Here is a 25,664-nt window from a genome sequence, read left to right on the forward strand (position 1 = left end):
GCACAGTAACAGGTTTGCCAGCTTATGCTCATGTCTAACAACAACGCGAGAGATTGTGGTTATGTCAAAGTGAGGTTGAAAGTCAGTGCTGGGAACGCTGGGGCAGGATGGAGCTGACATCCCAGGGAACGCAGGTAAGCATCAGGACAAAGAGCTGGGACTCTGAACTCAGCCCCCTGTGGGTTGCAGGTCCCGTCTTCCTTTGCTAACCTGCGTGGCTCTGGCCAGATTGTTCAGTCTTCATTTCAGTATCGGTAAATGAAGATAACAATCACAACGCTTCCTGTGTAAGATAGTCACCAGAATTAACTGATGCAAAACAGTATTTTTAAAAATGTGAGTCACAGGAGCAATTTAGTGGAACATGACAACCACTTTAAAAACAAAATGAAATAGAATAGAAAAAAAATCAAATGGAACAGAAAATATCAGAGGGCATCACGTGTAGTAAATGCAAGTTTGTGGTGTGCGTGTACTTTCGTAGTGTGATTATAACTTACATTTTCTATTGCAGGTCACCATAGAACAAGTTCAAAAACCATAGGTATAAAGCTTTTGGCACCCAGTGCCTAACATGTAGCCAGTGCTAAGAAATGGTGAAATAAAAATATAGCATTTAAGTTCAGCTTTAAACAATAAACATTTTTACCAAAGAGGATGAGATGGAAAAGGCAAGGAGAATCCAACACACACATATACACACACACAGACACACACACACGTACCCAAATGCAGACACATATGAGACATGGTATTACTTAGATACCAGATGGAAGAAGGTTAGGAGAATATAAAACTAGACAGGAGTTGCAGCTGGATTGTGGAACTCTATCTAGGTCATATTGCGAATTTTGAATGTCTTTAGGTAAAAAATGAGAAGTCATCCAAGAAATTTGCACAAAGGAATAACATGCTCAGATTCAGGATTGGAAAAACGAATTGTGACAGGGATGTGGACAGCAGACCGGGAGTTGAGCCTGGCAGTGGGAAGGCTTCTGACTTGGTTTTGGTTCCCTGGGGGAGGACCTGAAGCAAGGCAAGGGCAGTGGGTGTGAAAGGAAAGGAGATTAAGAAGACCTTGCATTGGGAGGCAGAGGCAGGCGCATCACCTGAGGTCAGGAGTTCGAGACCAGCCCGGCCAACATGGTGAAACCCCGTCTCCACTAAAACCACAAAAATTAGCCTGGCGTGGTGGTGGGCGCCTGTAATCCCAGCTACTCAGGAGGCTGAGGCAGAAGAATCGCTTGAACCTGGGAGGCGGAGGTTGCAGTGAGCCAAGATTGCACCATTGCACTCCAGCCTGGCAACAGAGTGAAACTCGGTCTCAAACAAACAAACAAACAAGACATTGCAGAGGGCTCTTGTGACATGATGTCACTTTGCTCATTTATTTCCTCTGATCATATTACCCCCTCCTGCCTCTGATTCATCAGGTAAGATTCTTCTCTTCCTGCAAGCCAGGACTAGCTGTGTGTTCCAAGCAACCGTCTCTGGCCCCGTGTTTGAGTGACCCCCCGTCCGCACCCCTGCACCGTGCTGTACACATCACTGCTGTGTCCTCCGTCACATCACACAGAAGGGTGACATTGTCCAGTGTTTCCTGCCTTTCCTAGAACTTCTGGGTATGGGTTTGGAGCATACGTCGTGGTTTCCTTGTGGTTAAGACATGGACCAGAATCTTATGACAGATTCTGGCCCATGATTTGTGCTGGAGCATTTACATGCCTGTGTCAGAGCCTCAGAGATTTCTTTCTCTTTGTCATGAAACCTGCCTGGGTCCTTCCTGGAGTCAAGATAACACGGCATGGACTGCCATATACTCACAATGAGCATGATCGTGAAAGAAAAATAAAACCGTTGGTTGTTGTAAATCACTGAGGATTCAGGCCTGTTTGTGATGCCCCCTAACTCAGCATCTCTTGAGTGATGTGATTCAGAACCTGGCTCAAAGCTTGGTGTAAGAGTAGTGCTCTATGTTTATTTGTGGTATAAATGAATGAATGATTAGGAGAGGAACTATAGGTAGCTCGGAGTTTCTGGTCAGAAAGCAGCAGATTTTGTTAGATCATCAGCTAAACTAGAACACAGGAAGAGAGGGAGAGACAAGTATAAACATGTTTGTGGGCACACTGAATGTGAAGTACTGGGGAGGTCTTCCTGAGTACGCAGATGGTGGTAAGTTGGAAATATAGGACTGATGGTTCTCTAAGATTGTCAGGATTAGAAATAAAAAATGTGAACTCTTTAATTTCAAATGATAGTTAAATTATAAGAGCAGATTCAATGATCCACGGAGATAGTGAAGCATATTAAAAGAGATAAAGGAAGAATATTGGAAAATGCCTATATTTAAGGGTGAGAAGCAGAGGGACGAGAAGCAACAGAGAATAAAAAACAAGATAATGGAAGCTAAGAAAAGGAGGATTTTAAAAGCAAACTGCTGTCTAGTAGTGTCACTATATGCTACAGTGACATGAAATAGGGAGGGTACTGGGAGGGAGGAATGACATTTTAATACAGCCGGGAGGTCCCTGTTTCGTGTGAAAGGGGAAGAATGAACACTGTGATGAGTATCATTGTAGATACACACGAGCATGTTAGATGCTGCTTTCCGGATTCCACATTATACCACTTTCCCATTCCTTGATATTCCTGCACATTTCTGGTCCTCGGAAGTCCCCTTTCGCCCTCAGCCTGACCATGGCTTTATTCGATGCAGTCTGCAGCCGGTTGGGAGGAAAACACACACCTGTTGCCTGGGGTGGGAAGCTGTCTGGACCTGGTGAGTTACTTTGCTTCCCAGAAGGCTTGTTTAATTCTAAGTTGTGGTCTACACTGTGAAGACTTAATTGCCCAAGTCTTCTGGGTAAGAAGAGTAGTGGTGTATTCTCACTGGTTCACTCAGCAACATTTATTGAGCACCTACTATGTATAGGAACTGAATAATATCATCTGAAGCTGGAATAACCAATGTGAATCACAGCTCAGAGATATTTTATGCCTTCTGACTTAGTTTTCATTAATGAGAAGTCTGCGCTTCCTAATTTTACATTTCTAAGCTCTGTAAATGAGATTAGCATTGTGAAATAGACAATGTCTACATCATAATGCTTATTTAATGTGTATACAGTAAAAGCAGTCTGTATGTAAAATTTTTGCAGACTGCTTTTATGTAGACCGGAGCATCAGGGAGGAAATGAATCTTGGCTGTTTCCTTCCTGAGACCTTAAAAGGGCCGTCTCAAGTCTTTGGACTTTCATTGCTTATAATAGATTGTTTGATCATTCAAACCATTATATATTAAAATTAATAGCCAGAATCTGCAAATTATAGGGAAGAGGCTCTGAATCAAATGACTTTTGAGATTTTGCGGTTTGAATCTCTGATTAGGGAGTTCAATATCTCATTGCACTGCTGGACCCCTGAGGGAAGGTTCATGTTCAGTCAGCACTATCTTTAGACAACCTGTTGGCAGATTCATTCTCAGTTACTCTAACTTGTCATCGGGCCACATGCAATGTTTCAAATTCTAATGGCTTTTTGTAAGCTAAACTGAGACAGCACCATGAAATAAATGCCTATTACCAGACATTATATGTCACATATTAGATAACAAAGCTTGTCTATTTTAACAAGGTCCTTTCCCAAGAAAGGGAGATGAATTTGGGATCTTGAGAGAAACTGACATCAGCGAGGAGGTTATCTGAGGGACTCTTATAAAAAGGATCAAATTACAAGGCATATTGTGTCCTGATTTATCCCCCTATGTTCTACATTCAACTATGAAATCATTTCAAATAAAAAAATTCAGATTTATGAGCAAGGAAAATATCTAGAGCTCATGCTGCCCTCTGGTGGTCATTTGTACACATAGCCAGAAATGCAAATACCTCAGAACACTTGACAGCATCCAGTTTACTGAAAGTCAAATTGCAGAAACTGACGGAAAAAAACAAAAAACAAAAAACAAAGAAACAAAATAAAACAAAAAAACACTCTTCTTTCCTGTACTTTAAAGTTTCTTGATCATTTCATATTTAAAACAGAATAATAGATACTCTTTGCAAATATTCACCTCTGAAGAGAAATAATTGTCTCTGACCTCAACTCTCAACGATATTATTTGATGTAAGAAATAGGCCTCATGGTCTTAAATGATGGTTAAGATAGATAGATAGGAATGTGGATATGGAGATGGAACTGTTTTTAGTTCACTTCACTGCGATGAGGGTGCTCTGGGGTTCTGGGACCTCCTTGTAACACTTTCTAGGTATCACCGCCTGGAAGAACACAGGCACCTGCTCATCATATTTCTATGTCTCTAGTCTTTTAAATATGGTCAAAAGGCAACACAGAGATACCCTGATAAAAATCTCAACTGTTATTTCCCACCTTTTTCTGGTTGGTTTGTTCTCATTACTGTCTTTTTTTTTTAACGGAGTCTTGCTGTGTTGCCCAGGCTGGAGTGCAGTGGTGTCATTTCGGCTCACTGCTACCTCCGCCTCCCAGGATCAAGAGTTTCTCCTGCCTCAGCCTCCTCCCAAGTACCTGGGATTACAGGCATGTGCCACCACGGCTGGCTAATTTTTGTATTTTTTGTAGAGACGGAGTTTCATATGTTGGCCAGGCTGGTCTCAAACTCCTGGCCTCAAGTGATCCTCCTGCCTTGGCTTCCCAAAGTGCTGGGATTACAGGCGTGAGCCATCATGCCTGGCTGGCCCTCATTACTGTCCCTTTTGAGAGTGTATTGTTAAGATCCTGGGCAGGTCAAATCCCATTGTTCTGTGGGCGAAGAGACAGGAGAAATCCCGGGGAAACGCGTTTCTACCCCATCTAACAACACCTGTGTGACTTTATTTGCAGGATAGGATGTTTTTTCTTCCTTTTTTTATTGTATGTAATTCTCAGGCTGGGAGGACAGAGCCAGATACAGCCTGTATCATCCACAAAGAGGGGCTTCCTCGGCAAGCATCAGTCACTAAGGACTCATTTCAAATAAGCCAGGTAGGGATTTTTAGTTTACAGATAAAGATCTGATTGAGAAGACAAAATGAGAGGAAGCTGCTGGTGTTTCTGTACCCTGCTAGGTGCTTTCTAGCCTGTTAGAGTCAAAACAGCAAACATGAATCCCGTAGCAAAGAGATCAATGAATGAATGAGCGAATACTAATACAGATACAATTCACGTTCTAGTGGAAAATGAGTACGCTTTATTTCAGCAATAATTTTTGTCTCTCTTTGGTGAATACACGGACATGTCAGTGTTAAGGAGAAAATCGGAGGCCACCCTGGGCAGGGTGGGGGGTCCTCGAAGAATTGCCACTCTAAGTAGAGGGCACAATGGCTCAGTTTTTTTTTTTCTGTGTCTACGGTGCTCTACATCTCTGGGCTTTGATGGTAGGATTCAGCAAGTGAGGATTAACAGCATATTGAAAATGACATAAGAAGCCCATAAAAACACTGTGGAGCCTAACTCAGACCATTTACATTTACGTATTGACTTCAAGGACAGCGTACTGCCATGAATGCATAAGCAGTAGAGCACACACCTTTTTCAGCAGACAGACGGACCTTCATGGGCCAAGCAAGCCCACATACTCTCTCGCTCACACTCACTGTTGGGGTACACCAGGCCTCAAGGGCCCCTGTGGACTCTGAGCTTGCACAAACACATCACCTTGATTATTAATCCATAAATTTGTTTGGGAATATTTCTCAGCCTTCACAAGGAAGGAGATTCCATCGCATGCTACAACATGGATGAATCTTGAGGATATCATGTCAAGTGAAACGAGCCGGTCACTAAGTGATAAATGCTGTATCATTCCACATGCATGAGGTCTCTAGAGGAGTCAAATCCAGAGACAGAAAGTAGAATGGTGGGTGCCAGGGTCTGGCTGGAGGGAGGATGGGGAATTCGTGTTTAATGGGGACAGAGTTTTGGTTTTGTAAAGTTCTGGAGATGGATGGTAGTGATGGTTTCACAACAATGTGAAGGTATTTAACACTGATAAACTCGATAATCAAAGTGGTTAAGATGGTAAGTTTTACGTTATGTGTATTTTACCAGAAAATAAACAAAACCAGTGTGTATATTCACTCCACAAACACTTAGTGAATGACTACATGTGTCAAGTTCTATACTGGAAGCTGGAGATGCAAAGATGGAAGAAACACGGCACCTGCCGCAGAAAATGTCATAATGTTTCTATGAAGACATCATCAATTTTGGTGGGTGATTTCAACGTTTCTTTTTTTAATTTCCCTTTTTGATATGTTTTGGTGTGGTCTCAGAAGCAGTCTAATTTTATAATAATTATTCAGCAGGAATAATATGAATGATAACAAAAACCACACTTTGAAATACTAAATAACTTTTAGTTCCTTCACAATGAACCAGGCTGACTGCTGTAACCGTAAGGGTAATAGATCTTCACGAAAATCCCTCATTTCTAGCACAATAGGGTTTTGCCTGCTATTCTTTTCCCAGTGTGAGACGGAGGAGGGAAAGAAGGGAGGGATGGGGTGGGAGGGAAGGAAGGAGGGAGGGAAGGAGTCGGAGGGAGGGAAGGCGTGAAGTGCCCGTCATGATGAGTCCAACAGTAAAATCAATAGGTGTTGTCCACTGACTATCAATTAAGGCACAATTAAGGCCTCTGGGCTTTGATTTTGATCAGGTTGCTGGCAGTTTAGTAGGAACTCACCAAATAAACAATAATTCCAGACAATTGTCCCCCTTGTCATGATTCAGGAGCGTATTTTCATATGAGGTGTAAATGAGGACTTTGCTTTGTATGTGGAGACAGCAGGGGCAAAACAAAACCACCGGAAAGACCCAAGTAGGTGGGAAACAAAGGAATGAAACTGTCCAGCACGAGCACCTGCAGCTCGTCCCTGGCAGACGCTTCAAAGGCACTTGGTTATTTACCAACTTACTGTGGGATAGGGGTGGGAGCAGAATACAGTGTACTTTCGGATGATGCCGTTCAGCTTGAGAGGGGGAAGCCAGGACACAAAGACCATGGAGGCTGAGGCCGCCGCTGCCTTCACGCCCGCGGGAGGACCTGGAACTGGAAGAGCCGTGCGTTTAGTCACAAGGTGGGGCCTCGACTTGGGCTTGCGGGCCCACGCCTCCCAACACGACCCCACTCCACGCTCACTGTTCAGCTCTTTGAGGACGAGCGTTATAGGTTCTGCTGTGTCCCCCCAAATGCAAACGTTGAAGTCCTAACCCCCAGGACCTCAGAATGACACTGTCATTGGAGGTAGGGTCTTTATAGAGGCAATCGAGTTAAAATGAGTTTGTTAGTGTGGCCTCTAATCCAGTACTTCTGGTGTCCTTATAAAAAGGCCAGTTTTGGCACAGAGACAGACATGTATAGAGGGGAGATGATGTGAAGACACAGGGAGAAGACGGCATCTATAAGCCAAGGAGAGAAGCCCAGAACAGATGCTTGTCTCAAAGCTCTCAGAGACGACCAGCCCTGCAGACACCTTGATTCTGGACTTCTGGCCTCCAGAACTCAGAGAGAGCAAATACATTCCTAATGTTGGAATCTGTGGTTCTTTGTAGCTCTAGGACCTAATACAGTCAGTTCTAGTCCCTGTTGTCCTGGGGAGCCTTCCCAGCCCATTTCAGTGCCTGGAGACTTCCTGCCTCTGGATAACTGGACAATTAACTTCTGGATCAGTCTTACTTCTACTGCAGTTTTTGGCTTTGAATGTACTGGGGATGAACCTTTTGGATCCTGAATTTGAGAAGCATGAGGGTGAACTACCTCAGCCATGGAGACCCCACCCTCCCTCACCCCAGTCATTTTGTAATGGCACCACTTTGGGCTCAGGAGAAATGGAAATATTGTTGATGAATAGGGATTATTGTGTCAAAGATTCACAGTATCCATGTAAGACAAACTCTCCCCTGTAAACCAGCTAAGAAGGCAGAACATGGTGGCAGCAATATTAAGCATGATTTGGGAGTAAGATTGAAGGCATGTCCCACTCCTCTTGTTCTTTTATTTTCCAGGTTGAAGAGGTGGGGGGTGGGGTGAGATGACCAAGACACAGAAGATGCCAAAATGTCATAGGTGCCAGTGAGAAAGGCATCAGGGCTCTTGCTTTGTTCCTCATTAACCTCACTGTCCACATGGAGGGCAAGCACATTGATGGAGGCACTGAAATTCAAGCCAATATAAGTCCCTTGCAAGCCCCTGGAGAAGGCTGTGAGTCTTTTACTGCTTTGACGGCAATGCAACTGCTCAGTAAATACTGTGGAGTTGAATGTGCATCTCATAATTGTCATCTTGACTCTTCTAAGTCTGCATAACAAAACCAAGAGCTCTGGTGAGAACTAACTTGGGTTGGACATAGTCACCATTTGAAAATATAAAATCCAGTTTTGGCAAGTCTTGCAGACAGTGGAAGGTCTAGAAAAGGTAACACACATAAGTGATAGATCCTGGATTAAGAAATCTCATGAGAACAAACCCCTATCAGGTGAGGGCAATGTCTAAGACATCCACAACCTAGTTCAGAGCTGCCAGGGCTCCTCCTGAACAAGGGCAGAGTGAACGTTTCCTGAGGATTTTAATCCTAGTAGACACCTAGCTTAGCCAACACTCTCAGTCCTTTCCATAAAGCCCCTGGTTGGTGTTCACCACAGTGACCACTCTTGCTGGACATCTCCTCTTTAGGAGGCCAAGTAGTTTAGCACCAACCAGTTGAATGGCTGCTGAAGAGGAGTCAATTCTATTTGTTTCCAACCTGTTCGTGACAAATGTACCTGTCACGGGTAATACTGTAAGTTAATTCATTACATAAACCAATGAAATTCAAGTGCAAGAGAAAGCTGTTTCTATGACAGTTAATGGGACTGCTTTGGAAAGGCTTCCTTAGAGGTAAGTTAGAAAGAAATTAAAGAGAGAAAGAAATCAAGGAGGGAAGAACAAAAGGAATGAAGGAGGGAAGGAAGGAAGAAAGGAAGAGGGAAGAAAAAAGAAAGGAAGGAAGGAAGGAGGGAAGGAAGAAGGGAAGACAAAAGGAAGGAAGGATAAAAAAAGAAAAGAAGAAAAGAAGGAAGGAAGGAAGGAAGGAAGGAAGGAAGAAAGGAAGGAAGGAAGGAAGAAAGGAAGGAAGGAAGAAGGCTGATCTATGTTTGGTCAGGACCACTGAGAAGAATGGGACATGTGGATTTGTCTCCATTTGCAAATAGATCGTTGATAAATGGTCACATGCTCTTGAGACACCAGTTGAAAAATGCAGATGCTACACATTAAATACACAGTTCATGGAGTAAAAGACGGCACAGAACTCCAATGTTTTCACCCAAAACTTGAAGTGATCCTAAGTCATGTGATTAGAGAATGATTAGGGAGTGAATACATATTTATATGTATTAAGCTAAAGTGCAGCATTTCAGGTACTTCTTGGCCACTGTAAAGTTTGGCGATTCCTTGTTTCAACTGAGGATTTCCATGAGCACGCCTGTGTCACAGCCGATCAAGGGGCTTTGACTGTACCATCTAAACTTGCAGTTGACTCCTCCTACATGGATTTATGATCTATCTTGCACAGTCTTCGTTGTATGGTTACTAGAACTTTGTACAATAAAATAACAATGTAGAAGATGTGAAGAACACGGCATTTTGGAAACGTTTTCTGGATGACTGAGCTAATCTTTTCAGAGCTAGAACTTAACATTTTCGTTCTGGTTTGGACAATATCATAAAGCTTAAAGGTGTGGGCCCTGGAGCCCCACTGCTGGTTTCATGCGGCTCTACCCCTTAGTTCCATGTCCTGAGCAAGTCGATTAACTACTCTAATAATCTTTAGTTCCCTCATTTATAAATCTACAATAATTGTGCTGGCTTATGTTTTTGCTGTTAGAATTACAAGAGATACTTCATGTAAATGATTTATTTATCGTTCTCTGTAGAGTAAGTGCTAAATAAGTTCTAGCTATCATCTCTAATAACCATCCTTATGTCCTTAGATTAAATGTCATTAAATGATACTAGCCTTTACTTTGTGACTCAGTGGTGAATGACAAACACCAGACACTGAGAGTTGCAGAAGACAGAGAGGGCAGATGATGGAGTAAAAAATGGTGTATGTCTGTCTGGGACATATTTTCTTGAAACACTCTTAGTGACCACACCCATTTTGGTAATCTGAGTTTTTCTTACGAAGGTCAAAACAAGCTTGGGAAGTTTTCATGAATTCCTGGGCATTGTAGAGAGAAGTTCTGCATACAAATTTAATTGATTGCAGTAAAGAATGTGGCCTTCAGAGAATTCTCTCTTCTACATTCCTCCAATGCACCTGGACATCCCTTCTGAGCTGCAGATGCTTCTGTGTCTCGTGTGTCCAGTTGGCTGAGACGTTTCCACCAGGGGTCACACAGGCACTTTAGGCCAACATAGTCACAACAGGGCTCACCATCTTCTATCCAAACCTGCGCTTCTCTTGTCCCATCTCAGGGAATGGGCTCTCCACATCTTCTCAGCTGCAAGAACCAGAACCTGGAATTCCCTTCCCATTGTCACTTGACGAGCCCTTTGGAGGTCCACATGGACATGACAGGTCAGCAGCTGGGCTCTCCCCCTGATTCGCTGGTGCTCCCCAACACTGAGCTCTGTTTCAGTTCCCTGAATGTGGTCTGCTTCTCCCACCCCGGGCCCTTGGGCTGCCACGATCCAGGGCCTTTGGATGCCTCTGTCTGGACTTTTCCCCACCCTCTGCCTTCTCCCTGGCAACTCCTACTCATCTCTCAGGGTCTAGCATGTATCATTTCCTCCAGGAAGTCTTCCCTGATCACCAGCTTGGGTCAGGTCAGGGCTCCCATGTCTCTGTCAAGACTATTCTTCATCATTGCACTTGACACAATCCACTCAGGGGTGATCTATCAACATCTGTCTCCCCCTCTAGCTTGCAAACCCCACCACACCCATCCTGTTTCTCTGCATCTTTAGTGCCTGGGCCAGTATCTGGAACATACTAGATGCTCAATACATATTTTTCAAGAGTGGAAAACTGATTTCATTCATGTCTGTGTGGTAGGCAGGATTCTACGATGGGTCCCAAGATCCTTGCCCTCTAGTGTATGTGCCTTGGTGATTCCTTCCCCTTGAATGGGTGTGGCACCTGTTACTATGATGGACAGAACCCTCCCATGGGCAGCTTGTGCCATGTGGTAAAGGTGAAGGGCTTGTGCAGGTATCACTGAGGTCCTAATCACTTGACTTTCAGTTAATGAAAAGGAAAGTTTCCTGAGTGGGCTGGGTTTAATCAGATGTGCCCCTTAGAAGAGGAGATGGAGGTCAGAGGGAGACAGAAGAGGTCAGAGGGATTGGAAGCCATGTAAGGCTTTCCTATTGGCCTTGAAGGAGGAAGCTGCTATGTGGTAGGGGGTGTGACAGGGAGTAACAGGCAGCCTCTGGAAGCTGGTGACTCCAGCCCCATAGCCAAAAACAACAACAAAAAATCCCACCAATAACCTGTGAGCCTGGGAAACCCTGACCTCAGATAAGGGCACAGCCCCAGCTCACACCTTGATTCATCTGTGGGACCCTGAGCAGGGGACTCAGCTCAACCAGACCTGGATGCCTGACACTTGGAAAGGATGAGACAAGACATTTGTATTGCTTTAAGGTGTTAAGGTTGTAGCAATCTGTTCCACAGCATAGAAAATAAATACAAATGGGTAAGCCCTCCTGTAACATACCTTAATGTAAAATACCAAAATCATTTTTCTGAAACAGCTTTGGTTTGAAGTATGAATATCAGATAGAAGTCTGACTAAACACCCACACAAACACTGCAGTCAGCTTCATTTTTTTTCACCATCATTTTTCTGCTGTTAGTAAACAGCCACAGGCAGGAGTGTGTGTATGCGCATGTGCACACACAAACATGCATGTACATATGTGGTACACCATGGTAGCCAGATCCTTCTGAGCCCACAACTTTTCAGTGGCTTTTCCTGAGCCATGCCGCGCCGTGCAGATGCTACAATCCTGGAGGGACATGTCACGTTCACAGCTGTCATCTCACCAAGCAATGCACATATGTCCCTTTTCTCTTCCCATGTCCATAAGATTCTGGTATTTTTGGCCTTTCCTTTCACTAGAGCAGGAGTGTTCAAACATTCTTTAAATGTTTGACTGATCCTTTAACCAAACCATCATGTGGAAACCCAGCACATAACACAAGTAGAAGTGGGGTGGCTCTTGAAGCCAGGGTCAGGGAGAGAATGGAGACTCTCACTGGGCCTCTTGCTTACCACTGGGGCCCACCCAATAACCCTTGGGCTGTGTAAGAACCTAGTTTGAGAACCACTGCAGTGGAGGGAGTGTGGAAAGCCACGTGGTAGAACCTCTTCTAGGACATCTTGTGTGTCGTGTTGCTGGTATACCTGCCACTGCACAGGGCACACGACCATAGGCTGTAGAGCCCCGGAATCCTAAGCAGTGTTGATTGGTTGTACTTCCCAGTGTCTACTGAGGGGCAGCACCGCTGGTGGCTATGCAGACACAACATGCAATCTACCCCCTTTCAGGTCCACTGACGTGTGGTCATATAATCACCCCAGCACACGTCACAGGCACATACTATCCACACCTTCATAAGTATGTATGGCTCAAGGTATGAGTGGTGGGAGGATTCAGAGGTATCTGGATGTCAGCTTATTTTTTTGCTTCCTCTTAGTTCTACTTTCAGGCCTCCTCCCAATAACACTTGCTAATTGACGGTGGGGAGGGAGTAGAGATGACATATTACACCTGCTGCTGGCCCTCTCACACGTGCCTTCAGAGTTATGTGCATTAGTGATGTGTTCAGTCAATATTTGAACTTAACTATCTCTATTGATACATATGCAAAGTTTACTCTTGTGTAAAGGGATCAAGGCTGAAACTAGCTTTTGCCTTCAGCGTGAAAACAGCAATTGGAAGATTAATAGATTCATTTTGTTTGTGTTCTCTTTCCTTATGGCTTGGCTCATATTATAGTATTGGCAAATAAAATGGCATTAGGATTTCACAACTGTTTTAGAAGTCAGGATTAGTTGTTCTTGCGCTCAAAAACAGAAAGCCCGATCACCAAGTCATCCTTTGTGTTTCTGCAGCAATAATAGGGGTACAAGTTCTCATTGATAGAGTAGTACTGGAAAGAGAATGTGAACTGTGAACAGTTGTCACAGACCCCAAAAATATCTCCATGCACCTGAGTCTACATTTATGGATAAAAGACAATATCCATGGGCCCTGAGACTCTGACCACAGACATGAGAATATGTCCATGCACCTGAGACTATAGTTATGGATACGAGACTATGTCTATGGCCCCGAGATTATGACCAGAGACATGACAATATGTTCGTGGACCTGTGAATATGTCTATGAGCCCAAGAATCTTTACATAGAGGTAGAGAAACTACTTAAAGCACAGACTTGTTCTCTAAACAAATATTTCTATTGCAAATAATCTGCTGCAAAAGTAAAATTTTGCCTTTATTAGGGTTTTCTCTTTTTACTATGATCACTGACCTATTAACACAGTTTAAGCCTCCAGGCTCCCTAGATTAGGAAGACTGGTGCAGGACGTGTGTCTGGCATAGACAACTGAATCGGATGGTCCCTGTTAATGTAGCTGTCTTTCTTTGCTTGCAAGAATATTGATAAACACTGAAACTTCAACCTGAGCCTAAAATAGTGTCTTATTGAGAAAGAATTGAGTAAATGTTGGTAATTATCATTTTACTGGAAATCTATCTGTATTTTTACACAATTTAATTGAACTTGCAAGTGTAATCCAAACTTCAAAATTACAAAGCTTTCTCACTGAGGTATTAATAGGATCTGTGATCAGTTAGACTGGGCATTTGTTCTTTGAATTGGCCTTTGTCCCTTCTTCCAATCAGATAAATAAAATTACATTTAATTCTGTAAACTGCTGGAATGCCTAATTATATTAGGTATTGAGTCTACAAAAGTGACTGACACAATTCTTCACCATTTCTAAATTATTGAATTTTTCATGTGAACCTGGGAGATAAAGTGATATTATTCTAGTTTTTCTCCTCTTCCACCCAATCTTCACTCCACCTCTTTTTTTTTTTTTTTTTTTTTTTTTTGAGATGGCGTCTCACTCTGTCACTCAGGCTGGAGTGTGGTTGCATGATCTCAGCTCACCGCAGCCTCTGCCTCCTGGGTTCAAATGATTCTCCTGCCTCAGCCTCCGGAGTAGCTGAGATTAGAGGCGCCCACCACCACACCCAGCTAATTTTGCATTTTTAGTAGAGACAGGGTTTCACCATGTTGGCCAGGCTGGTCTTGAACTCCTGGCCTCAAGTGATCCACTACTCCACTTCTTTTTGAAAATACACACTTATCCTAAAGAAATATTGACACTCAGTTCTGCATAGTCCTTGTCCCATACCACCAGCAAAAGTGGGATCCACGGCATCCTCCTTGGGGTAACTGGGGCACCCAAGGCAGGGTTTTCCATAGTCAATCCCAGCTCCACACACTATCAGCACTGGAGACAAAAGCAAAGCATAATTGATTGACAAATTAGACCTTGGGCCTTGGGGTCAAGTTTTGAAAGAGAACTCTATGATTCTTAAAACTAGAATATTAATTTAAAATTGATCTAAAATTGTGAAATTAATAAGGATCTGTGAAGAGTCTTCCCTTCTTATTGGATTCCTGTACATTCTTCTAAAAATGCAGATGCAAAACTTTTTGTGGATGATCAATTTGCTCTTTAAATAATTATTCCAGTGACATTTGCATTATTGCTTAGCAATGTAAAAAAGAGTATTTCACTCCTGCTCTGAAGGAGTGGAGAGCAAATAATCAAATATTGAGTGTCAGGAAGCATCCCACTTTGTGGCAAGCAGGTGTTTTCGGATATCACTTCAGCTCTCATACATTGGTTCTGTGCAGGCTGATTGCTACAGCAGATTATCCATGAGGACAATCCAGTCCAGAGAAGCTTAGGTAAGGTGCCCGAAGTCCCACAGGTAGCAGGTGACAGAGCCAGTATATGCACAGCTCTTCGTCTATTACATTTTTAAAAAATGAAATTATGGCTGTCTTTACTCAGGGCTTAGCTTTCTAGATATCTCTATTGATGTGTGACTTCCTAATGGCATTACAGTTGAAACTTAGATTTCCCTAAATAATCCAATTTCTTAGAGCAGAACTGGCTGACACCTGCACATTCCCTGGAAGAACTACCTGTGCATTATAGAAAAAAACTAAAGCAAACGAGGATTAGTTTGGGTGTAGACATCATAATGTGAGAAGGGCTACAGAAGCAGCAAAAACACCAGGTGACAGTGGATGCCTGGGGCGGCTCAGGAGAGCCAGGCCTGGCTTGCCAAGGTGAGAGCAGAGAGTGAGGTGGAAGATGGCAGGCTTAGAATAACAGAGAGTCATGGTCAGGGGCAGAAAGGCTGAGGAGAAGAGCGTATCGTGCCCCCTGAGCAGGTGTTCTTTGCTTCCATCAGAACAGATATGGGATGGAATAACAGCATTTTTGATACTCTAGTAGTGGGGGAGACGGCATAGACATCAAACCTGCCCATACGTGGGAGGCGACCAGCAATGGCCAACAACTCTCCTGCCCCTATGCTCCCTGGGGAACAGAGTCCCGGCAAGATGACAAAAGTTGCAGAGACAATCCAACACAGCATTTAGGTCTGCTAATGTCTCATCTCAACGTATACATCTGTGCTGGAATATTTTGGGAAGGTTCTATGTGAGCATCAATTTGACATCAGTTGCTCCTTCCTTTATTAAGGTGGAGGCTACTTTTCTCACTACCACGGTAGTATTTATCAGAACTTATCTGTTCCTCAAACAGGCTTGGCTAACGCCCCTCAGAGTTTCCCTTAAAATAGTACAGAATCTTTATTGTACGGTTTTTGTAGGTTTGGGTAATAGTCACATAACCCAATCCAAATTGTAAGGAACAGCAAGAATTATTGTTGTAGAACAAAATGAGCAGCAATTTAAATTTTTACTAAATCACCATGAATTCTTGCAAGAATTAAAAAAAAAATTAACATGAAGTTCTCAAATTAAGGACTTATTCTAAAGTGTTTCAGCTGGCAAAGAATAATAGAACTTCAGCCTGTACATAATTTTCAAGAAGTGGAAGGATGGATTTAATCAGAGCTTACACTAATAACTGAAGAGCCACTAAAATTATTCTAACAAGATACAAAACATGTATGACAAGTATTACAGCTCCAGGATAAAATGAATTTCTGTTTACAATAATACTTGGCCAAAGGAAAAAAAAAGAAAGAAGAAAAAATAGAGAGGAAGAAGCAGCAATGGATTAGAAACATCAAGCAAAGGCAAGAGAGGAAGCTAATGCTCTAAATTGCACTGGGATATTTTGGGAAGGCAGCAAAGGTTTGCACTGAGAATAGCCTGATGAACTGCAGGGTAAAGGCAAGTGCGCTCCCTCTGACCCAGCCCTTCCAGCAGTTGCCCACCCGTCTCTCACCATCCTCTTTGGTCCGGGTGAAGATCTGCTCACTCCTGACCCCGTCTCCTGCGCGGGTGAAGGCCAGCACCTGGATGCTGTAGTTGGTGTACTTTTCCAGCCCGTCCAGCTCCAGGGAAGGCTGTGTGGTGGTGATGTTTTTAATCTCACCCAGCTCTGGAGGACAAGAACGAGAAAACAAAATCCCACTTCTGAGCCTATTTCTGCTCATTTTTCCGTGCTGTCCCCACTGACTGTCCCTGTGCCATGCCATCACCCGTCCAGCCACCATCTGGACATGGGAATTCCTCAAAGGGACTGTGCACAGTCATCCTGTGAGCTCATGGTGTCATGTGGCCCTTTGGAAAAGATCATTCACACCAAACTGCTCCAGAACACAAGGCAGAACGTTGGTCTGGAACACGAAGCAATTCGCTCCAAGTTAAGTGTTATCAACCCAAGGCCAGCACCAGGGCTGCCATTCAGCCTTCAGCAGGTGCTAATGAGCAATGTCTCCTGCACCCCGAGCAGCACACTTAGTACCACACACACACACTGCACACTCGGCGGCACACACACACTGCACACTCGGCGGCACACACACACTGCACACACGGCAGCACACACACACTGCACACACGGCAGCTCACACGCGCACTGCACACTCAGCAGCTCACACGCACTGCATACTCGGCGGCTCACATGCACTGCACACTCGGTGGCTCACACGCACTTCACACTCCGTGGCTCACACGCACTGCACACTCGGCGGCACACACACACTGCACACTCGGCAGCACACACGCACTGCACACACGGCGGCACATGCACTGCACATGCGGTGGCCCACACGCACTGCACACGTGGCGGCACACACACACTGCACGCTCGGAGGCACACACGCACTGCACACGTGGCGGCCCACATGCACTGCACTAGCAGCAGCACACACGCACTGCACACGTGGCGGCTCACACGCACTGCACGCTCGGAGGCACACACACACTGCACACTTGGCGGCTCACACGCACTGCACATGCGGCACACCCACACTTCACACGCGGCGGCACACACGCACTGCACACTCGGAGGCCCACATGCACTGCACACGCGGCAGTTCCACTGCTAACTATTCGTTAGGAAGCTTCTGCAAGCTGAGGGGTTTTATCGTTATTTTAAACAAACTCTACTTTAAAATACATGTATTTTTAAGTATTTAACTTCATCTCAGATATCTGATCTACCCTCTTTAGCAAGTTTCCAGTCTACAATACAGTATCTTTTACTATAGTCACCACTTCCTACATCAGATCTCCAGAACTTACTCATCTTGCATAACTGAAACTTTGTATCATTTGGGGGTGGGGGAAGAAAAGGGCAACTATCTGAGGGGGTGGACCTGCTGTTAATTAGCTTGATTGTGGCGAGCATTTCACATGGGATACATACGTCAAGACAAGCTGCATGTTTGAAAGATACACAATTTTTGTCAATTATACCTTTAAAAAGCTGAAAAGATAACATATTTAAATTAGAAAAAAATACACCTGCGCTAAACTGAGTGGCTCAGCAAACCCCTCTGTTTACCTGGAGTGAACTCTCAGCTTCAAGCCTGAAGGGACATGCGCATGTGTCAGAAATTTGCTGTCAGCTAAAAATGCTTCACTTTCAGGAGTGGGATCAACTAATAATATTCACAGATGGAACACTATGCACTCTCATCCCCAGCACACGCTACACGGCCATTTGAGAAAACTTACCAGGGATGTACTTCCTTGGGGTTTGGCTGATGGGTTTTGAAATGAGTCATCTTCAGAGCATGAGAAGGGTCTGAGAACTGTTTCCCTAGGGGAAGGGGCTGTCAGTGACACATTGGTACCCAGAGCAGGTCGGTTACCCCGAGAGACCAGCAGGTCCGGGGAGTACCTTGTGGAACAGGTCTGCTTTGGCTACATTTAGAAGGCAATGCTAGCTGCCTGTCAATCTCTCTCACTTTCCCTGGCCTCCGTGTAGGGAGTGGACGTGACGTGCATGCCTGCCTAGGTGCCAGCGCTATGCTATTCTAAGTACAGATAGTAACTTATGCGACCAGCAGAGTTATTCCATTACTTTTGCAACTCATTCATTTTACAGCCAAGGAAGTCAAGGGACAGAGAGGATCAAGGAGCCCAGCACAGTGGCTGAGGGCACAGGCTGCAGATGTCAGCTGTTCTCCTCAGTCGCTCTGGGAAAAAGCAGAAAATGGGCTGAAAATAGAGGCACCCACGAGCCGTTGTGTCTGCCAGATTAAACGGGCTTTTGCTTTTTGCCTGCCCGGTTTTTCCTTCCTGTTCGTTGTTTTTCTTTTCTCTTGTGTGTCCAGGATAGTTCACAGAAGTTCACAAATGAATAGCCCTGTATTTTGTGATGAGGATGACTGTGGAATGTCTTTTGTTCATTTTAATTTTTTGTCACCAAAAGGATCAATGTGGAATGGATACAGCATTAAAGGAGAGAGGCAAATACTGCATGGGATGACTGAGGCCTGTCCCTCAAATGCCAGAGAACCCCTGTGCCTTCTAGGAGTTGCAAGAAGAGGGGTAAAGGGGCTCCATGTGGCTCCCACAGTGCAGGCCCCAGTGGGAGCTGAAGGCCTGGGACCACCAGAAGCAGTTCTGTAGGCTGGGGGTTTGCTGGGGAGAGAGCAGGGTGAGGATGGTCCAAAGACATGCCTTTGGACTCCTGTCTTCTAGGGAGGCCAGCAGGGTGCCAGCTGTTAGAGGTCACAATTTGGAAATCTCAACAGAGGGCTTATGAAAATGAGGAGAATGTCTGCGCATGTGTGGTCACCAGGCAGTCAAAATATCAATACTTCATTGCCCCAGATGGATTGGAAATTCTCATCCCTGAAGGAAGGGTCTTTCCATATTCAATTATATTCCTGTTCCTGAATGCATTTAATGTAAGTCTTTTGGATTAGGATAAAAAACCCAAATGTAACCAGACATGGTGGCTCATGTCTCTGGTCCCAGCTACATGGGAGGCCAAGGTGGGAGGATTGCTGGAGCCCAGGAACTGGAGTCTGCAGTGAGCTGTGATTGTGCCACTGTCCTCTAGCCTGAGTGACAGAGCCAGACCCTGCTTTTAAACAAACTAATTAAAAACTCAAATGCTAATAGACAAAGTTTAAATATAGAATTCATTAAGATCTTTTCAGATTTAGAAACTTCACTGTCAAAGATCACACACACACATTCCTACAGATATATACACACATAGTCAATAAAAATACAGCTGAGGGGAGGGGCTGGTCAGGGCAGGGTGCTGGGAGCTGGTTATGAGACTTTGATGAAGGTTTTTTTTTTTCTCAAGAGTGCAGGGTGTTCACCTCACAGGGAAGGTAGGATCATTTCACAATATAGGAGAAAGCTGTGACCCTCCGGCCACGCAACTCTTGAATCAGACAGAATGAGGAAGAGGAGCCTGGTGAGGAGGGAGAAGGGCAACCTGGCCTCTCTGATCTTCTTAAAGAGAGCAAACACTTGGCCGGGCATGGTGGCTCACGCCTGTAATCCCAGCACTTCAGGAGGCTGAGGCGGGCGGATCACGAGGTCAGGAGAACAAGGTCATCCTGGCTAACATGGTGAAACCCCGTCTCTAACAAAAATACAAAAAATTAGTCAGGCATGGTGGTGGGTGCTTGTAGTCTCAGCTACTTGGGAGGCTGAGGCAGGAGAATGGGCTAAACCCAGGAGGCGGAGCTTGCAGTGAGCCAAGATTGCGCCACTGCACTCCAGCCTGGGCAACAGAGCAAGACTCCATCTCAAAAAAAAAAAAAAGGAAACACTTAAAACAAAATGATTAAAAATGCTAATAGTTAATATGCTAATTAGAATTAACATTTAGATGTTTACTCATTAGAGGGTTCAAGTCATTTTGATCAACTAATTTATCATGAAACATGAAGACAAAAGCAGTCAAAACCCCAATTCTAAGATTTTGAAAACCACCTGAGCCAGAGTTGGCCCTATTTGCTAGAACGCCTCATAGACTCTGAAGGAAGGGTATTTTCCTGATGACAGATACTGGGTGACTAGCAGATATGGAAGAAATAAAAAGCAAAGGATGAAAAAAAAGAAAGCCAGATACAAAACTGAGTGTTTAGTTTGCCATTCTTTTTAGTTCTTTTTCTTTTTAAACGTGAATTTCTACAGTCGATCTTCCACGCCCCTATAGAGCTGTTTAATACATACATACACACACACACACACACATACACACACACGTTAACTGAAGTGCACTGTTCAGTTGAGGCCATGAGGGGAATAAAATTAAAAATATATATGAAATAAATATAGGTATCAGATTTTTTCTATTACAAATTTTATTTTAAACAAAATAGTTTTGTGTATTTATTTATATCCTGCCTCATTCTCAGAGGGTTTTAAGGCAGAAAACAAAATAGGTGTGGGAATAGCTTCAGAAGCAACCCCCAGCTGCCTACATACACTAGTTGGCACCTAAATATTGCTTCCTTTCCGAGTTTACCATTTTTGTCATGAAGGAAGATGGATGAGATGGAAGGTAGCAAAAATTCAAAGGAAAACGGTAACTTTTCAAAGGATACAATTGTCCTAGCAATCTCAAATAAACTGTTTCTGTCAGGCCTCAACCATGATTTAACTTTCTGACCATGAAAAAAAAAAATCAGAAAATCCATCAAAGTATTGTTTATTTAACCTGCCCTATCAAATATACTAACCAGTTTTATTTCATCTGATCATATTAACAACAGAATTCTTTCTTAGACATATTTTGGAAAGTATTCGGGTTATTGCTAATTACAAAGCAGAACGATATTCACCTCCCTCCTGTCTGCGTGAAACGCAGTGTGCGTGCAGGCTCAGGCATGTGATGCGAATGGTGTGTGCCTGCGTGTGTGGTGCATGTAAGTGCATGGTGCGTATGCGTGCGTGGTATTGTTGCCAGAGCAGCATGAGGTGTGCGGATGCCAGTGGTGCGGTTTAGTGGTGTATGTGGGGTGTGTGTGGTGGGCGTATGTGGTGTGGCGTGTACGTGCGGTGTGCAGGCGTGGTGCACCTGGGGCGCGTGGTGTGGCGTGTGTGCGCAATGCGTACGTGGATGCGTGCGGCGTGCGTGGGGGTCTAGATACGCGGTGTGGCGGTCCCATATTACGGGTGCGGCATGCGGTGGCATGTGTCGGTATGAGGTGTGCAGAGTGTGTGGTGTGCATGTGGTACGTACGTGGGGTGCGTGGTGCATGGGTACGTGCATGTGGTGCGTGCGCATGTGTGCGGTGCAGTGTGTGTACGTGTATGTGTGGTGTGTGCATGTACGTGGGGCGTGTGCGTATCTATATATGGGGCGTGTGCGGTGCGATACGTGGTGCATGCGTGGTGCGTGATACGTGCGGCGTCGGTGAGTGCGTGGCGTGTGTGCGGCGTGGCGTGTGGTGCGTATGGCGCGTGGGTCATTGCGTGCGGCGGTACGCGGCGTGCATACGTGTCTACGGGCGCAGGTTCACGCGCGGCTGCGTGCGGTTGCGGACGAGTGCGTGCGTGTGCGTGCGTGCGATGTGGATAAGTGACGTTTGTCTGCTGCGTGTTTCACTGTACCAATCTGACGCCCCACCGAACTGTGGAACCAGCCAGTCCCGGATGGCCCAGAATGAGGAGCTCCAGCGAAAGTGTCCAGTAGCCCCGTGAACTGACCTGCTTCATAAATGAAATCTCTCGGGTAGCAGGAAGAGCGACATTCGCAGGCAGGTTCCTGTTTCTGAAGGTTTCTTGCTTATCTTTCGGAAATTACGTGCAGAACGTCTACACTGTACATTTATCTCATCACTTTGATTTTAATTCCATGAGTGAAAGTGTCTTTAAAAAGCTGCATGCACTCCCAAGCATTTCTTTATTTAAAGAATTATGTTTTTGAATATTCAAGTTTTCAAAGCTTTAAAGGTATGAAGCCACATCTTTCGTTTTAGAATGGAGATGCCAGCAGGCAATGTTAGCAAATGTGAGTGATCTTAGAAAATACGGGTCATGTGGATGAAGTCGCCACTGAATTCTAGAAATATTTCCAACAAGAACAACAGAAGAGACATCTTAGCATAACACTGCCTTTAGAAGAAAGTTAGGGTATTTAATTTCACCCACTCAATGTAAGGAGTAGAAATGAGAAGGAACATGTGTAATGATGTCGTATGGCATTTTGTCCATAAAATAGATGACTTTGCAAATTTTCATCGCTCTCTACTCTGTGGTGTTTTAAAAGCTTGTCTTTAGGTGGGTGGGGGGGGGTGAAGGTGTTACAGAATCATCTACTTAAATCTGCCCTTCTTGGGTCTGTGGTTCCATATTCATTAGCATCTCCTTCGGTCCCTGGTCTGGAACGTCGACAGGGACAGACACAGCAACCTTGGTGTTTCCCATGAACTCAGTGCTGAGTGGGTGTTTAGCAAATGTGTCTGCTGCAGGACCAAGGGGGGTCATTCTAGATCGCCTCCCATGGCTGGTACTGCTCCAGGTACTACATGCGGCATCAAAGGCACAAGGTCTGGTCTCAGTTCTGAGAAACACATCCAGTTAGGGACAAGCAGAGCTAAGGCTCAAAGGCCTGCGCTCGCTGAGCCAGTAATGCTTGCGCTGCTCATGTGTCTTCTTGCCTTATTGTTGCACCCACCGTGGAGGCTCCTGCCCCTTGTGGGGCCCTATGTTTACCTGCATGGGGACAGCGGCCTGCCTGGTAGAACAGATCCAGGAGGTCCTGAGCATGGAAGGGATAGGTCCTTGACTGCATTTGCCCAAAATTGGAGGTGAACACTCATCAGGGATCACATCCAGTTGCAGGGGTTAAAAGAAGCCCCAGGCTAGGCACAGTGGGTCACACCTGTAATCCCAGCACTTTAGGAGGCCGAAGGGGGCAGGTCATTTGAGGCCAGGAGTTCAAGACCAGCCTGACCAAGCTGGTGAAACCCCATCTCTACTAAAAATACTGAAAATTAGCCAGGCATGGTGCACGCCTGTAATCCCAGCTACTTGGGAGGCTGAGGCAGAAGAACTGCTTGAGCCCGGGAGGTGGAGGTTGCAGTGAGCTGAGATCCTGCATCCCAGCCTGGGTGACAGGGGGAGACCCTCTCTCAAAAAAAGGAAAAGAAGCCCCAAACAGGAAGAGAGGTATTGTCTAGGGACGGGGGCGCAGGAGGGGGCTGCAAATGGAGGGCAGGGGAGGAGGCAGGTGTGGGCCCCCCAGGCTTGGGACACAGACAGTGAGCAGACTTCCAGAGGCCTCTCCTGTTGGGGGCTGCAGCCTCGCTCTGCCCCCAGGATACTCACACAACCCGGCCCAGCCTGGCAGGCACCACTCGCAGCCTGAGGGCAGAGACAATGAGGTGTGCTCCAAGAAACTTGTGGCCCCAATCTTATGGCCACTTGAGAAAGTCACTTTTTCAAAGTCTTGCCCTAAACAAACAGGAAAATTTTATCCTACAACTTGAAACACACACACACACACACACACACGCACGCACAAGATAAAGAACAAGGAAAAGAGAGGAGGAGAAGGGGAAGGAAGAGGAGAAAGAGAAACAGGAGACAAAACGAGAGGGCCCTGAACGTCCTGGCCCCTCCTGAGTGCCCCCCTCCATGTGCCTGGGCACTCTTCCCACACCCAATTACAGCACAACTACAGGAACTTTAATGTTTCCCCGCGGAGTTCTATCTGGGAAACAGGAAGGGGCCAACATTCTAGAATACATATCACATAGAATGATCTAGGTAGAGATGGAGGTTTTGGTGCTGCCTGCAGAGACTTGACATAGACACTCATAATTAGGAAAATACATCAATGTTGAATTTCCCGAGTGCCACCCCCGCCTAGGCTTCAAATTGGGTTTAGAAGGTGTGTGATGTTTTAAACAGAGAGACCTGTTCAAATGTCGAATGAGAGATGACAGAAAAGGCGAAAGTGTCTATTGATAAAGAGGTACCCGCCGTATCCTGAGCCCCTTGTTAGGAGTTAGGAAGGGTCTGCAAATTCCATCATGCATTCTCTGGAGGCAAACCCAAAGTCCTAGTTTAGTCCTCTTACCTCCGTCCATGAGGTTGGCCCAGTAAATGACTCTGAACCCCTGGAGAATTCCATTCAAGGCTTCCTTGGAAAGTGTGGACCAGGATATTGATATGCTTTCTGGTGATGTTGCTATGGCTTGGACATTTTCAGGGGGATAACTGGGCACTGAAATCAAATAATTAGAATCTGTAATAACCGTGGGTGGTTTATGAGCAAAGCAATACTGTAAAAGCAACGTATTTTAATATTTCAATACGCAAGCAAAAAAATGCACTCAACCCCAAAATGAAAGAAAAAATAACAAAGATCACTTCTCTATATAAATCTTATAACTCAGTAAAATATCATGAGCCAATGCATATATTCTAATGGATTCCATAGTCTCTCTTTCCAACTTAGTTTCTTTACTTTTAGGACAGCTTCTTAATTTTTTTGCCTGAGTAGAAGATCATTGTTTGTCTGATTTACTTTCCCCTTACTCTTGGAAGTTATTTCTTTAAGTTGCATTTACTTTATAGAGTACAGTACCTCTGTATTTAGTAACATCTGGCATATAAATTGGAAGCTTAACCATTGTAAAGTGCTAAAAAGTAGAAATATAATCACAGATTTTCCGTCTCATCCTCATCCCTTTCCCCAGAGGGAAGAGAGACCACAGACGAGGAGACGGGTCAGAAGAGTATTGAAAGCATTTTTAGTACTGAGCTTTTGTACATCTTAACTGTTGGCACTAGGCGGGAGTGCAAAATACTGGCTGAAACAAGCATCTTAATGAAAAATGAGCATTGAAGCAAAAACAAAGGCATATTTAACTACTATTGCAAAGATTATGAAGATAGACAATTCCAGTGTTCAAGTTGCAAGTCACTGAAGACTCCTCTCCTTGCAAAACTTGTCAGATAGTACAGGTGCAAGTCATATTTGCTTCCTCAAACCTATGATCAAGGGTCAGGCGCCGTGGCTCACGGCTGTAATCCCAGCACTTTGAGAGGCCGAGGCGGGCGGATCATGAGGTCAGGAGATCGAGACCATCCTGGCTAACACGGTGAAACCCTGTCTCTACTAAAAATACAAAAAATTACCCAGGCGTGGAAGCGG

General features: G+C 44.8%; 1 protein-coding gene across 2 annotated transcripts in view; it reads right to left on the reverse strand.

Moving 5' to 3' along the window:
- DSCAM (DS cell adhesion molecule) overlaps nucleotides 1-25,664 on the reverse strand; it is an 825,379-nt gene that overhangs the window by 89,072 nt on the left and 710,643 nt on the right. For both annotated transcript variants that reach the window (XM_017956431.3, XM_031664941.1), the window contains exons 18-20: nucleotides 24,585-24,731; nucleotides 16,518-16,673; nucleotides 6,936-7,069 (exon numbers count right to left, since the gene is read on the reverse strand). In XM_017956431.3, coding sequence (XP_017811920.1) covers nucleotides 6,936-7,069; nucleotides 16,518-16,673; nucleotides 24,585-24,731 — 437 coding nt within the window. The remainder of the gene's footprint in view (nucleotides 1-6,935; nucleotides 7,070-16,517; nucleotides 16,674-24,584; nucleotides 24,732-25,664) is intronic.

Source organism: Papio anubis, chromosome 4 (genome assembly GCF_008728515.1).
Source record: "Papio anubis isolate 15944 chromosome 4, Panubis1.0, whole genome shotgun sequence".
In the NCBI taxonomy this organism is placed as follows: Eukaryota; Metazoa; Chordata; class Mammalia; order Primates; family Cercopithecidae; genus Papio; species Papio anubis.